The sequence below is a fragment of the Oenanthe melanoleuca genome, chromosome 15, assembly GCF_029582105.1.
Source record: "Oenanthe melanoleuca isolate GR-GAL-2019-014 chromosome 15, OMel1.0, whole genome shotgun sequence".
NCBI lineage: Eukaryota > Metazoa > Chordata > Aves > Passeriformes > Muscicapidae > Oenanthe > Oenanthe melanoleuca.
Window position 1 is genome coordinate 7,659,939 of NC_079349.1, and position 13,832 is coordinate 7,673,770.

A 13,832-nucleotide genomic window follows, 5' to 3' on the forward strand; every position below is an offset into this window, starting at 1 on the left:
CAATATTGGAAGGAAGGGGGCAGCTACAAATAGGTAAATTTTGTGCTGGTGTTACCCCTTTGTACATTTGTCCCTGGCATTTTGGTATCAAGCAAATATTGATATTTGATATTCCCAGATACAACTGTTGTTGTGAGGGGCTGTATGTGCACATGCCTGTGTGACTGAGTGCAGCTGGACTCCTTAGGAGACAAAACTAGCCAAAAATAGCCAGCCTGCATCTCTGTACAAGAGAGATTTACTTCAAGATAAATTGACATGACATAAATTACATGTCAACAGATGACCTCTCATCATCATAGCTGCAGTTATATTTCAGTTTTATGCCTTGAAGGCATGCAGACAAGATTCTCTGATTTTAAAGGGTTTTGAGTCTGGATCCATGTGATCAAAAAAAAAAAACAAAAAAAAACCGGTATTTTGTTTTGTGACATAGTGTTATGGGATAAGTATTCTGTTTCACCAAAGCAAATATGAAGAAAATAGCAATCTTGATAAAAAAATATGTAGTTCCCCAGCTATTACCAGTAAAACATGTTTTTTTACATCGGTATTTTTATGTCAAAGAGCTTAACCATGTGATGCAGAAGCAAGAGGTATTAAATTATTCTCATAATTGCTTCTAATGTGTCAGTGAAATATGGATAAAAGGGTATTCTTTGGCATTATTTAGATGCCAGAGAAAAAAGGTTTGGATTATGCAAGGTATTTCTCTGAAGCCAAGTACTTAAGGAATACGTGGCAAAACAGTGTGAGTTAATAACCAGCTATTGAAGGTAAGGATGGTTAAATGACCTATTTTAGAGTATAATGGTTAACAAGAGAGTTCACAGGGATTGTACTTTGTGTTAATTATATTATATTTGGTTATAAAGGTACATGGACCTGCTGGAGCAAGTCCAGAGGTGGCCACAAAGATGAGAGGAGTGCTGGAGCACCTCTGCTGTGAGGACAGGCTGAGAGAGCTGGGGCTGTACAGCCTGGGGAAGAAAAGGCTTTAGGGTGACCTTATTGTAGCCTTCCAGTGCCTAAAGGGACTGCAAAAGAACTGGAGAGGGAATTTTCCCAGGGCCATGTAGTTACAGGACGAGGGAGAATGGCCTCAAACTGAAAGAGGGCAGGTTTAGATGAGATATTAGTAAAAAATCCCTTGCTATGAGGATGATAGACACTGGAACAGGTTGCCCAGAGAAAATGTTGGTGTCTTGTGGCTGGAAGTGTTCCAAGGCCAAGTGGGATGGGGCTTGGAGCAACCTGGCCTAGATTCTTAGAATCAGGAAGGTGTCCCTGCCCATGGCATGGGGTTAGGATCAGATGGTCTTTAAGGTCTCTTCCAACTCCAGCCATTCTGTGATTCCATAGTTACATCTCCTGAAATGGAAGCTGAAGCTGAAGTCTTGTATGGTTTGCAGATACATGTTTTGCAGTAGTCAGAACTGAACAGAACAACTTCTGGGGAAAGACAGAAGAATGCCAAAAGTTCTACATGAATAAGCAGAAAATCTAATGTCCACTGAAGGGGAAAAGATGAACTACTCTTGCATCTTAGAGTGCTGAATTATTTGTATCAACTCAGGGAAAGAGAGCTCATGGTAATTGGAACTGAATGCTAAAATAAGTTTGCTATTTTCAGCTTTATCCCATGGCTAACTGCTGGTTTGATTAATTTTTTTTTAAAGGGGAGAATATGTCTGATTGGTGTGCATATATATTGCACATTGTACTTTTGGAAAGGGCTTGCCATACCTTTTCAGCTTCTTCCTCCTGCCTTTGGATGTTTTGAAATACACTCAAAGAGGGCTAAGAAATGTCACCTTATCTGCAAGAAGGCAATGTGTAGGATACATGGCAACTTTTGGAATCAGCTTTTTTTACAGACTTTTTTTTTACAGACTGAAGGATCAGAATTTAATTAAAGACAATAAGCCCAAGGATATTCTGGAGAGCAGCAGTGACAGTGAAGAGAAGATTCCAGCTGTTAAACCACTCAGTGTACCCAAAAGGAAACTGGAACTTGAGGGAGAAACAGTAGAAAAGAAGAAAAAAGGAAGGCCTCGGAAAGACTCCAGACTTGTACCAGTAACTTTAACTGTTCAGGTGAAATATATGATTCATTGTGGCTTTCAAAGTTTGTTTAATGAAGTCAGTCCCATGTTGACTTGTTCCATCAACTCAGGGAGAAACAAGTAGTATCAGTCCCTCAGAATTTTTAGCCATGCCCCTTTCCATGCCTTTAAACTTACTGGTTTTAGAATTTAAGCTTAGAAAAAGCAGGTGCCATGGTGTGGCAGATATGTTTATCTTTTATATAGATATATATAGCTGCTTACTAAAGTAATGCTAAGTACTGCTAGCCTGCCAAATGACGGTATGGAATAAGATTAAATGCCAACATTTTTGGTGGTGTATGATGGAGAGTGGTCCAACAACAAGAAAGTGACTTGCATATGGTGACTTAAATAGTTATAAATTTCCTCAGAATCCTAAAGTAGTTGTGTTCGAGTTTCCATCATTTTAGGGCATATAGGTATCTCTGTTTTCAGTATCTAGAACTTAGATTTTCCATGTAATACACCAGAATTTTAATGAATTAGTTGCAGTTGAAAATAGGAGTATTTAAAAAAAAAAAAAAAAAAGACCACTTCAAGTTTTTGTTTTTCTTTGATTCTTAGAAGCTATATTTAAAAACTTGTATTCATACAGCTAATTGTTGGAGCAAGACTAACATTTGCAATTGGCATTATTTGGAATTTAAAGAAAATTCTATTTCAAATCAGTCTTTTTGGTAGAATATATTTGGTTTTCACTTTTTTAAATAGAAAAAATGTAACTATTTCTGCAATTTTTTCCAGTCCCCAGCTACACTGGCCTCTGAGAAGGATGCTGCTTGCATCTCTGCACCAGCATTAGCACTTAAACTGCCAACCCCAATCCCACAGAAATCGTTTACTGTGCAAGTAAGTGGACTATAAGGAAAACATCTTAGTATTTTAAAAACAAACAAAAAAACCCTCTGCTTTCTTTTAAATATCCTAAGATTATTCATATCCTTTGATGAGTACACCATTGAGGAATAAACCCAAAGCTTTTCTGAGAGCTCTCTGGAGGTGTTCTGCATCTGAACAGGCAAATAGTAATGTTCTACGTATTTATGGAAGAGTTTTTAGGTGTGTTCAGGCTGTGGTAGTCTGGTTCCAATTGCAAGACTGTGGGGAGACTGGGCACATACAGACTTGATCTGGTGCCCAAAATTAGGAAGCAGAGATAGACTAGCACAGCCTTTCTTTATGTTTGTGCTTCAAATACAAAGAAATTTCTTGTGTTTTAGGCAAGGCTGATTTTTCAGAAGTCTGCTTCTTTTGAAGTGCCATGGTATATTTTGAAGCCACATTAAACAGAGAATGCCATACTTAAATCTGTTTTTAAAGGCAGCATTGTGTTGGTTCTGATAGTAGTTGCTGCTTTTTTGAGTAGTTTTTTTTTCCTCTTCCAAAAAGTGTTCTATTTTTTTGTTTCAGATATGTTCAGATCCATCAATGTACCTTGAAGTGGAGAATGAAATGACCACAGTGGGGGGCTCAAAGTTGAGCAGGTTAAAGTGTAATCGAGAAGGAAAGGAATGGGAGACGGTCCTCACCAATCGAATCCTTGCTGCAGCAGGGAGCTGGTAAGAGAGTGTCTTTTGGAGGAAGGCGGTCATGAAGGCCAGAAAATATTTTCAGGTGTACGAAAGTACAGTTTACAGTTATTTTTCATAATAAATATTTATGGGTAAAAATCTACACTGCTCTTAGTCTCAGGTTTTGCTTCATGTATTAACTCTATGCAGTCTTAAAACATCACAATTCACATTAGCCAGTTACAATTATTTTCCTGTATTTTTGCATTTCTGCTTTAAATTTCTTCATTGAAGTTGACTAAATCATAAGGGAAAGGTTTTAGCTACTAAAGAATGAAAAATTTGATATGGCATGTTTGGTCATGTCAAAGTATTTTCCTGAGTCTAGTGCTATTTTTGCTCTTAATTTTTCTCAGTTTTGCCTAGTTCCGACTTCAGAGTTTAAACTGAAACTGTATTTCTGAAGCCTGAGCCCTATCTAGGTCTGAAAAAGGAGCAGCAGATTTTAAAGCTAAATTCAAGTACAGGCTTGAGGGAGAACTTCTGTGTAACCAAAAGCTCTACTGATATTTCCAGCTATGCCCCTTGGTCTGTTTAGTTTGACTTTTCTTCTTGGTAATTGAAATTTTTTTCTTAAAGCTGCAATAGTTATTTTTTGGGGAATTTACCTGAGTTGTATGATAGCTTAAGAATTCAGCCTGTTTTTCTGCTACTTGCATTTGACAACGCACAAATGTTTATTTCTGTATTTTTTTTTTTCCAGTGAGATTGTAACTGTGGCCTGTGAGAAACGAACATTGTCAGTATTTTCAGCTTGTGGTCGTCGCCTTCTTCCTCCTATAATATTGAATACACCCATTTCCACCCTGCATTGCACAGGTTCTTGCATCATGGCTCTCACCACTGCTGCTACGCTCTCTGTTTGGTAAGGGCTTGGCTGCAGCAGCTGGCTCAGGCCATGTTCATAGGTACCTTCACCTGTGTCACTGCACTGCTGTTGAGACAGGAGCTTAAACCACATCAGGTCTGAACACAAGTCCACTCTTGAATAGAATATGCAGAGTTAACTGGGCAGGACTGTTTCTGTTTCAGCAGAATCCTGTTTCTATTTTAGGACAGCCCAGAATATCGAACTTCATTCTAGAATGAAGATAAAGTATCTGCTAGAAATCACTAGTTTAAGTGCTTGTGATGTATGTGGAATGGAATAGGGTGTAGTGGGAAAAGAAGTATGGGTACTTCCATCTTCCGGCACACTTAACTGATGAAGTACACGAGTTTCAGAATTAAAGTACTCTAGCCATTTTCAAGATGCCAAGATAAAAACACTGTAACTTGTTTACAGTTGTTGAATTCAATCTAATGTCTCAGGCAAGTCAGAGCTCCTAAAGGAGTTATTTGGATCTTCACTGTTTGCTTTGTTGTAATGAGGTTTCCTGATAAAGAGCCATAAAAATTGTTCTCTGCTATTAACTTCTGTCTTGCCACAAGGGGTTTGAGTTTGCCAAAATAATTTTGTCAAAGCAATGAAGAAAATGCCAAAACAAAAAAGCCCTAAACAAACTCCCCAACACTCCCCTAATGTCATGAATAGTGAAGAAGTGCATTTGTTAAAAGATTTTGGAATTTTCAATTGTTTTTTGACTGCAGACTTGTCCTTTTGTCTTCTTCAGGGATGTTCACAAGCAAACAGCCATTGTTAGAGATGAGTCTTTGCAAACAATATTTTCAGGTAATAAAAAAATCCTTTAATTACCAACATTGAGCCCACCTGTACTATTTAGTGCCATTTATGAATATGCTGAAATTTTATGAAACCTGAAAAGCCTAAACAAATAATTTCCCTTCATTATTGTGTGCTAAAGGGAAGTTTATGAAATAACAGTGATGATGATATCAGTGAGTAGCAAACTTGTGTGAGATTCTGTAGCTTGCAGTCTACATTGCTTCTGAATGTAGAAATTCAGTATTGTGAAGATCACTAAATACTTGATGTAAATCTGCTATTACAGCAATTTCTCTGTGTAATTTGCATGTTTATTGTCTCAGTGATGAACAACAACTGATAATCTTCTGATTCATTACTTAAAAATCTTTAGTTTCAATCACTGCAGTATCTGGCATGACACAAATCATCAAAAAAGCAGTGTCTCAGAGTACATTACCTTCTGTTTTAGCTTTAATCCATACAGTACTAATCCAAACTAGCTAGAAAGCAGTTGTACTAGCAGTTTGCAAATGTCATTAGAAATTATATGCACAAGCCTTGGACTTGAAATATGCTGGGAAATGAGACTCCAGCTATCCCACTTACACTGTGCTCATAGAGAACAAACGTTTTTTAATATGATGTAGTTTATAATTTTAACTTAATGGGAAAAAGAAAGCTAGAGGCTTCTTGAGTTATAAAAGACATGGCAGAATTGCTGAAGATTTTCCCTAGGTAAGGAGAATGTTCCTGATTAAGCCCATGTTCTGCATAAATTGCAGCATCAAGATTGATAATGTATTTTGCAAAATTGATGTTAATGGTACTGCACTGAGCCTGGTTCTTGCCATCATTAGCTTGTCTTGACCTTCCTATCAGTGCTGAAGAGCAATATTGAACCTTTTTCTATTGATTGCTGTAACTGATAATTAATGGTGGATACAATTTTTTACCATTAGGAGTCTTAGGCAAGACTCCAAAAGAAACTTTGGTCTGATTTGACTTGTAGGAAGTGATGCAACTGTCTCTCAGATCTTGCTGACTCAGCATGGAATTCCCGTCATGAGCATGTCTGATGGGAAGGCATACTGCTTTAATCCTTCTCTTTCTACATGGTAAGTCATGGATTATTTTCTGCTTTTCCAACTCAGAGGAGCTGACGTGTTCTGATTTACTGGGAAGAAATTGTTCTACCTCAGAGTCATGGAAGAGTCATTCCTAAACTGAAGAAAAGTCTACATAAGAGTCTGTGTCTTGTTGAGGATCAGATAGGCTTTCCCCATGGAAAGGCATAATTCCTATGAAAAATTTCCATGGGTAAATTATTTACAGAGTCTTTCCAAAACAGGTTTTTTGTTGTCTTCCTAAGAAGAAAAAAAAATGAATCTTGTAATCCTAATATAATTGTTGTAATTAGTGTAATGAGCCTGCTGGGTGAAAGGGCTTATTGTTTTAACTCCTCCTTAGAATAATTGTTGTTATTTAACTACTCTAAACAAATCCTCTGGAAAAGGAAAAATACCTTATTTGTTCTTTTTATTAAGGGAGTAAGGAGCAGGGGACATGCTCTCAGCCATTATTCTGAATTTGCTGCCATTTCTTAGTTTGTACAACAGTTTGGGAAATATATTAAAGAGCAATGCCCTTAGTCATCATGAAAATTTTGAGAACGTAAAGCAGCAAAAGGGTATTTTAAATACTTGTACCATTTTACTCCTGTGCTGTCTGAAGTCTAAGCTTAGCATTGTTTTTAGCCACTGTTTCTCCTGGCATCTCAAGCCAGGGAAGATGAGATCCTTAATTAGCTGTAATGTCAGCTCCCTCCATATGAAGGGGTAGCTGTAATTATAGAAAAGATTGTCAATATATGTGTGTATGGTGGTGGAAGGAGATAAGGTTTACATAAGATAAAATCAAGTTCTTAATGATTTCTTAACTGTGTTCACTCCAGGAATCATTCTGGGTCATGGCTTCTTATTAGATTGTAAAATGGCAAGGAGAAAGTTAATTTCCTTCCAAACTAATGGTAAATTGTATAATGTAATTAATATTTTTAACTTGGGGGGTGGGAGGGACATGGCACAAGCAGAATTTGGACATGTAGTGGGAATAATCCTGAGCCACTTCAGTGTTATTTTTTGGTTATCTGTGGAAACACAAATCAGAACAGAGCTGGATCTGCTGACGTTGCTGTTTGCACTCCTCAGACTTATTTGGTTGTTTGCTTTTTTTCAGGAATCTTGTTTCTGACAAACAGGACTCTCTAGCACAATGTGCAGACTTCAGGACTAGTTTGCCATCCCAAGAAGCCATGCTCTGTTCTGGGCCCTTGGCTGTTATACAGGGACGCACATCCAAGTACGGGCGCGCCGCCCTCGTGCCATCAGCATGTTTGGGTTTTGTCATATTCTTTTTTAACCTGCCTGGATCACTGAGTTACTTCTCGAAATGCCAGTGGCTCTGAAATAATCAGTCATACAATGGTTTTTTTAATCCTTTGCATGATCATAGTCTGTATCTTAATGTTGTTATGAGATTGTTTGGGGAGCTGGAAAGCTTGCTCTAAATATAATCGGCTCCTCTATTGGATGAGTAAGATATTGGACAATTCTGTTATGCTTTTATTAGCTAAAAACTGCATATTTTACATTTTGCATTTTAATTTTTAGTTTACCAGCTTTTCAGAGTAGGCCTACAATTTTTGATTTAGTTCAGTTGGCCTCAAAGAATCTATTTAATGAAGTCTTTGAGAAAGTTGAGATATTAGTCATCTAGTGAGTATTTTTAACATGTGAAAATATCACCAAGGAATAGTGTGAGCCAGAGCAGATCCTGTAGGTAGCTTAATAGCTTAATCACTTGGATTTGAATTAGATTTCCCAGGCAATTTCTTTGCTATTTCTGCCCTTCACATCCACATTTAATTTTTTTCCGGAGAGAAACTGTTGTAGAGTTGTATGATTTTATTGCTTGTTCCCATGAGGGGAAGGGAAATTTGTTGTGAAAAACATTTGAACTATAAACAAACAACACTCTCTTTCTGAGAAAGAGACAATAACAGAATGAAAAATTACCTTTTGAAAAAAATCCTAATAACTAGGTACTTTTTTTCAAATTAGCTTTCTTATGACAATGTGTTTATATTCAAGAAATCCTTTGAATGCTTTAATTTTAATTTTATAAGTTGTGTGCCTTTGAAAGATCAGCGCAATATTGCTAGTGATACAAAAAGATGTATTCCTTAAACTTGTATCTGATTTTATGGCATGTTAATCTTTTTGGTTTTGCAGTTCAGGAAGGCAAGCTGCAAGACTGTTCTCCATGCCTCATTTAGTGCAACAAGAAACAACACTTGCATACCTGGAGAACCAGATAGCAGCAGCACTTATCTTACAATCCAGTCATGAATATCACCACTGGCTCCTTATCTATGCACGGTACCTAGTTAATGAAGGTGAGACTGCCAGGCTCTGATACTTCTCTGCAGCTCTGATGGTCTTCTAAGAAACGCTCTGTTCATGTCATGTGTATATATGAGTGCCCTTAATGTCCTCCTTTCAACACTTGACTTCTGGACTCGGGGTTTGCTTAAAACCAAAACAAATTACATTTACTTCTGCAGTGCTCAGTCCTCAGGAGTCCTGTTTTGACAGTGACTGGGAACAGACTGTGGTCTGGGGGAGCAGTGCCCTCTGCAGACTCCAGTAATGGCAGCTGCATTGTAAAAACACCCAGTGGTCTGTCAGGCACATCCTGGGTATTGTCTGGCAGCAGCAGATGTTTCAGGGAAACCAGCAGCACCTTGTAAAATGCATAAACCTCCTCAGCCAGCTGACAATTGCTGTCTGATGTGAGATGGAGGGGTTGCTCAGTCTCTGACACTTTGTACCCAAGCACATAAAATTGCAGAGAATTTGCTTGTATTGCTTGCACTTTATTCTTTTTTTACCTTCTAAATTTCCAACTGTACTAGTGAATTCCACATGTTAAATTCTGTGGGAAAAGAAACACACAGGAAAGGTTCCTTGTGTCTATTTTATATTTGAATACACTTTATGCTATTATGTTAAATAAGGTTAACCAACTGACTTTATACTTTTTGGATTCTAAAGATCTCTGTTGTATGTCTGCCTGTCTACATTCCTAATTTAGTAGTTCCCTTTGTATTAATTCAGCCTTACTTCTTACCTTGCATAATCCCCACAGAGGGAAATGAAATGGTTTGTGTTACACCACCTAATAGGTGTTGGCAGAATTAAAATCAAACTCATGAATTCTTGCCTTCTGACCCTTACCTTATTTAACAAGAGAGCTTGTTGAACTGCATGTGATTCTCTCTGTCCTTCCCCAGTTGAAATTAAAACATTCATCTTGGATCATATGTTGAAGAGATGGTTGTACTTTTAAAAGCCTTCACTAACTGAGAACCTCTGCTGCATGCACTAGCTTCCTCTGGCACCTCCAAATGTTGCTGCCATGGATGGATGGATGGATGGATGTCACAAAAACTGGTGCTTTGCCAGATGTGTATTGCTGAACTTTGAAAATTGCACATCCTATTATGGACCCTTTTTTCTTATGATTATTTCAACATCTACTGGATTCTAATCTATTAAAATACTTGGTCTATTATATGTTGATTGGCAAGTAACTCTTGAATTTGACTTTGTTTCTTGCAAGGGAATTCCCCCTTCTGATTTTTGGGTAAATAAAGGTGGCCTGGAAACTGTGTGTGGTTTTATTAAAGGTGTTTTGATTTTTTAAAAGCTGGTATGTTTGTGTGGGAGGGGAGAGTGAGGTTGAGATGAGGGCAGCTCTTAAAACAAGCTGGAGTAATTACTGCAGACTTCAGTTTTTCTCTCTTGTAGATCATCTTTTGTAGTGAGTTTGGTTTTGAGAACCTTAAATAAGACACTTCAGAGCTCTAAAAATCATCTTATATTTCAAAATAATTGTTGTAAGAATATAACTTCCAGTTATAACTTCCAGTAATCAGTGGTTTGGGTTTTATTTTATTCCAGATAGTTGTAATTCTTTCCTGAATGTTGTCTGCTGCATTCAGGAGTGGTTATATGTAGTGAAATGCTGTCAAATGTGATTTTATTTCTGACTGTCCCCAGGGTTTGAATATCGTTTGCGAGAATTATGCAAGGATTTACTGGGTCCAGTTCATTACTCAGCTGGAAGTCGGTGGGAATCAACAGTTATGGTAAGTCCTGATAATGGTTTAATGAAGAACAAGGAAGAGTTTCCCATAAAAATTATGGGGCATTATCCCTTTCCATACTCTGCTCTGATCACATAAGCAGGTTTTCTCCCATGGCACTGAAATTTATTCCATATGTAACCACAGGCAAATGCTTGTTGCCCCAGTGTCAGCTCTGGTGCTGCCTTGAGTATCACACAGATGAGGGAGAGTTGCATGTTCAGCTCTCCACATTGTTCAGAGAGCAGCTTTGAAACAGGAACATGCCAAAGACATGTCTTCCCTCTCAGAATACAGCCTGGAGCTGCAGAGGCTGCTCCAGCTTCATGAGTGTGTAAATGTAAAAACAATTTTTATTCCGGGAGTCATGGAAGCCAAGTGAGAACATAAAATACACAGCTCTCTCTAGACAGGAAAAAGAGCATGAATCTTAGAGAACTCAATGGAACATGTTAATGATAACAAATAATGGATTCTGAGGATACTTTTGTGTTTTCTATGCAGGGTTTACGAAAGAGAGAACTATTGAAAGAGCTTCTTCCTGTTATTGGACAGAACCTCCGCTTCCAGAGGCTTTTCACAGAGTATCAAGAGCAGCTGGACATCTTGAGAGACAAGTAGCATGTCCCCAGATTTTCCCTGTGGGGCCTGGTCTGAGAGAAACTGCTGAACAGCATTAACCAGAGACAAAAGAGGAGCGAGAGCCCGGGCAGTGGGGACACTCCTGAAGAAGGGCTGTGCCGCAGAGGTCCCAGCGGATTCCTGGAAATGATGAGTGGAGGAGCTCAACAGTTTCCCAAGTGAAACTTGACCATTGAAGCTGTGACCTCTGTTTCTATGGAAAGTCATGGATATGTACTTCAGGGGGATCCTTTTGGATCTGGATCTCATTTAATATTAAAACTAGCTGAGAACTGTTTGTGCGGTTTCTTGGATGTCCTGTGAAAAGCACAGTACTTCAGAGTACACTGAACAGCATATTTAACCCTGTTTAGGGTTTTTTGCCTGAGGATTTATTGAGGCTCAACACTATATTAAATTAGATGAATGAGCCAGGTAAAAAGAAATTTCATAAATATTAAAGTATTATGCAGCCAATAGACTCTTTCCTGTGAATATAATAAGAGGCTGTTCTAACACATGGACTATTTTTGTACTAGAATTTGCTAACTTGTAATATGGAATTTTATTTGGTCAATAATCAGGCTATCACTACAAAGTCATCTTGTAGGAGTTTAATTATAAAGGCTATGTTTCAAGGTAATTCTACCAAATTAACATGTCATCATCAGGTTTTTAATTTTTCAATGTTTGTAAAAGGCATTTTGGGGGAAGTGGGAGGGATACAATGGGGTGGCTCTTTTTGTAAGTACAAAATAAAAGAACATTGCATTGGTTTAAAAAAAAAAAAAAAAAAAACGAAAGCAAAAATATGGTCTTGAATTATTACAAAGAGCACAGGCATCTCCAGGAATGTCAACACATGCTGACTCACGGTAACGTGTCCAGAAATAAATAATTCTGTCTGGATGATCTTTCCTCTGAAAGTGTGATCAGACAAGTGCTGGTGATGTCTGTAGACAGCTACAGCGTTTGCCCCTGGAGCTCATCTCTGCAGAGCGAGCCGGAGCTGTGTGGGAATGCTCATCATCTCACACTGGCCAGAGTGCCTGCCCTGCAACAAGGAAGGAGCTTTCAATGCAGTTATGGCTGTGTTCCTTGTAGAGTGCCTTTGGAATGCCACTGATACCAAATCGTTTTCCCAGAGTGTACTTGATGCTGGGAAAGGAGCAAGTGAAAGTGTTGGTTCTTTGCAGGCCCTGCTGTTTGGATGGGCCTCAATGCCTTGCTTTGAAATGTTTATGAATAAGAGAATCATTGTAATTAAGTGTGTTTAAGCCCTTGTAAAAGGGCAGTTTCTCCCCTTAACATCTAACAAACAATATCCTTCACCCTCAGCCAGGACAAGGAGTAGCTGGCCAAAGAGTCTGATAGTGAGAACCAGTTGTAATGTAAATAATTAATATGCTGTTGCCAATTAAACTACACTCGTGGGAACAAGTATTGTGTTCCTCAGAGGAGAGCTGTAACATAGAATCATGGACTTTCAGAAATCGTTTAGTATAACCCCCTGCAAGCAGAGCAGGTTGTCCTCACCTTGTCCTCAGGGATGCAGCCAATGAACAGCTGCTGGGATGAAAGCAGGAGCTAAGCGCCATCTTCTGGGGAGGAGGGGAGTCTGGTTCAGAGCCTGGTGCACTCACTGGGAGTCTGGCTGTCCACTTCCATGGATGGCACTCCAGGGGCTCTGTGTAGGCAGCTGCCAGGGTGATTGTTTAACAGGGAAAGAAAAAAGAAGCATGAATTGATTTGGAGGCATTTGATAAGTGAAAGGTTCGGGACAACTGGCTGTTTCCTCCTGCTAAAGACAAGGGATCTGGACTCTGACCATACTCTGTTCAGCCTTGTAGTGAAGACTCTTTAATAGGATTTAAAGCTAATTATCTAAGGGACAGTAAATTCTTTGTCCTTAAGTCTTTGAAGAGACACTAAAATACTTTTTGTGAAGAGCTGTATCCAAAAAAACCAAGTAGGTTTTTCTACCCATTTTTTCTTGGGAGGTTCTGTCACTGTCCAACAGAGCGGGAATACAAAGATTTTCAATCCCAGAAACCGAAAACGTGTTAGTGCAGCAGAAGCCCTGGAAAGCTGCTCTGAGGTCCCACCGACCTTCTCGAGGCCGAACCTCCCGGCTCTCCCGGCCTGTTTCCCCGGCCCGGCGCGGTCCCGGAACGCACCTGCCGCTGCCCCTGTTTCCGCGGCGGCCGTTCCCGGCGCACCCGGCGGAAGGCACGGAGGGGCTGAGGCGCGGCGGGGCCGAGCGGGCCGAGTGGGCCGAGCCGCCGCCATGGGCAAGCGACAGCACCAGAAGGACAAGATGTGAGCGGGGGGGCGCGGGGCGGGGGCCGGGCTGTGCGGGGCCGTGTCTGTGCTGTGCCTCAGTGACCCCCTTGTCTCGCAGGTACATCACGTGCGCCGAGTACACGCAGTTCTACGGCGGCAAGAAAGCAGGTAAGGGGGGACGGACCCTGCCTCACATCACCGGAGCAGCGGTGCTGGGCCCCGAACCCCGGCTGGGCCGGAGCCCGCGGTGCTGCTCGGAAATGCCGCGTTGGTGGCCAGAGGAGCGTCCCCGCCCTCCGCCCGATCTGTGCCCGCTGCTGGGGCCGAGCCTGAGTGGCAGTTGTCGCATTTAAACTCAGCGCTGTCCGTCTGCCAGAGCTCTGCTTTCATCTTCA

At 39.9% G+C, this 13,832-nt stretch overlaps 2 protein-coding genes across 3 annotated transcripts in view; both read left to right on the forward strand.

Annotated features, from left to right (window-relative positions):
* Positions 1-11,452, forward strand: part of LOC130259573 (protein HIRA) — a 32,019-nt gene extending 20,567 nt beyond the window's left edge. The window contains exons 16-25 of the mRNA XM_056504004.1: positions 1,893-2,097; positions 2,853-2,957; positions 3,519-3,667; positions 4,383-4,544; positions 5,293-5,351; positions 6,337-6,442; positions 7,563-7,685; positions 8,618-8,781; positions 10,448-10,536; positions 11,038-11,452. Of these exons, the coding sequence (XP_056359979.1) occupies positions 1,893-2,097; positions 2,853-2,957; positions 3,519-3,667; positions 4,383-4,544; positions 5,293-5,351; positions 6,337-6,442; positions 7,563-7,685; positions 8,618-8,781; positions 10,448-10,536; positions 11,038-11,154 (1,279 nt within the window). The 3' untranslated portion in view covers positions 11,155-11,452. The remainder of the gene's footprint in view (positions 1-1,892; positions 2,098-2,852; positions 2,958-3,518; positions 3,668-4,382; positions 4,545-5,292; positions 5,352-6,336; positions 6,443-7,562; positions 7,686-8,617; positions 8,782-10,447; positions 10,537-11,037) is intronic.
* A 1,910-nt stretch (positions 11,453-13,362) lies between these two features.
* The window catches only part of PPIL2 (peptidylprolyl isomerase like 2), a 63,838-nt gene continuing 63,368 nt past the window's right edge, over positions 13,363-13,832 (forward strand). Inside the window, exons 1-2 of one of the 2 annotated variants that reach the window (XM_056504014.1) lie at positions 13,363-13,473; positions 13,556-13,605. In XM_056504014.1, the coding sequence (XP_056359989.1) occupies positions 13,442-13,473; positions 13,556-13,605 (82 nt within the window). In that variant the 5' untranslated portion in view covers positions 13,363-13,441. The remainder of the gene's footprint in view (positions 13,474-13,555; positions 13,606-13,832) is intronic. The other variant, XM_056504015.1, reaches the window with a different exon arrangement.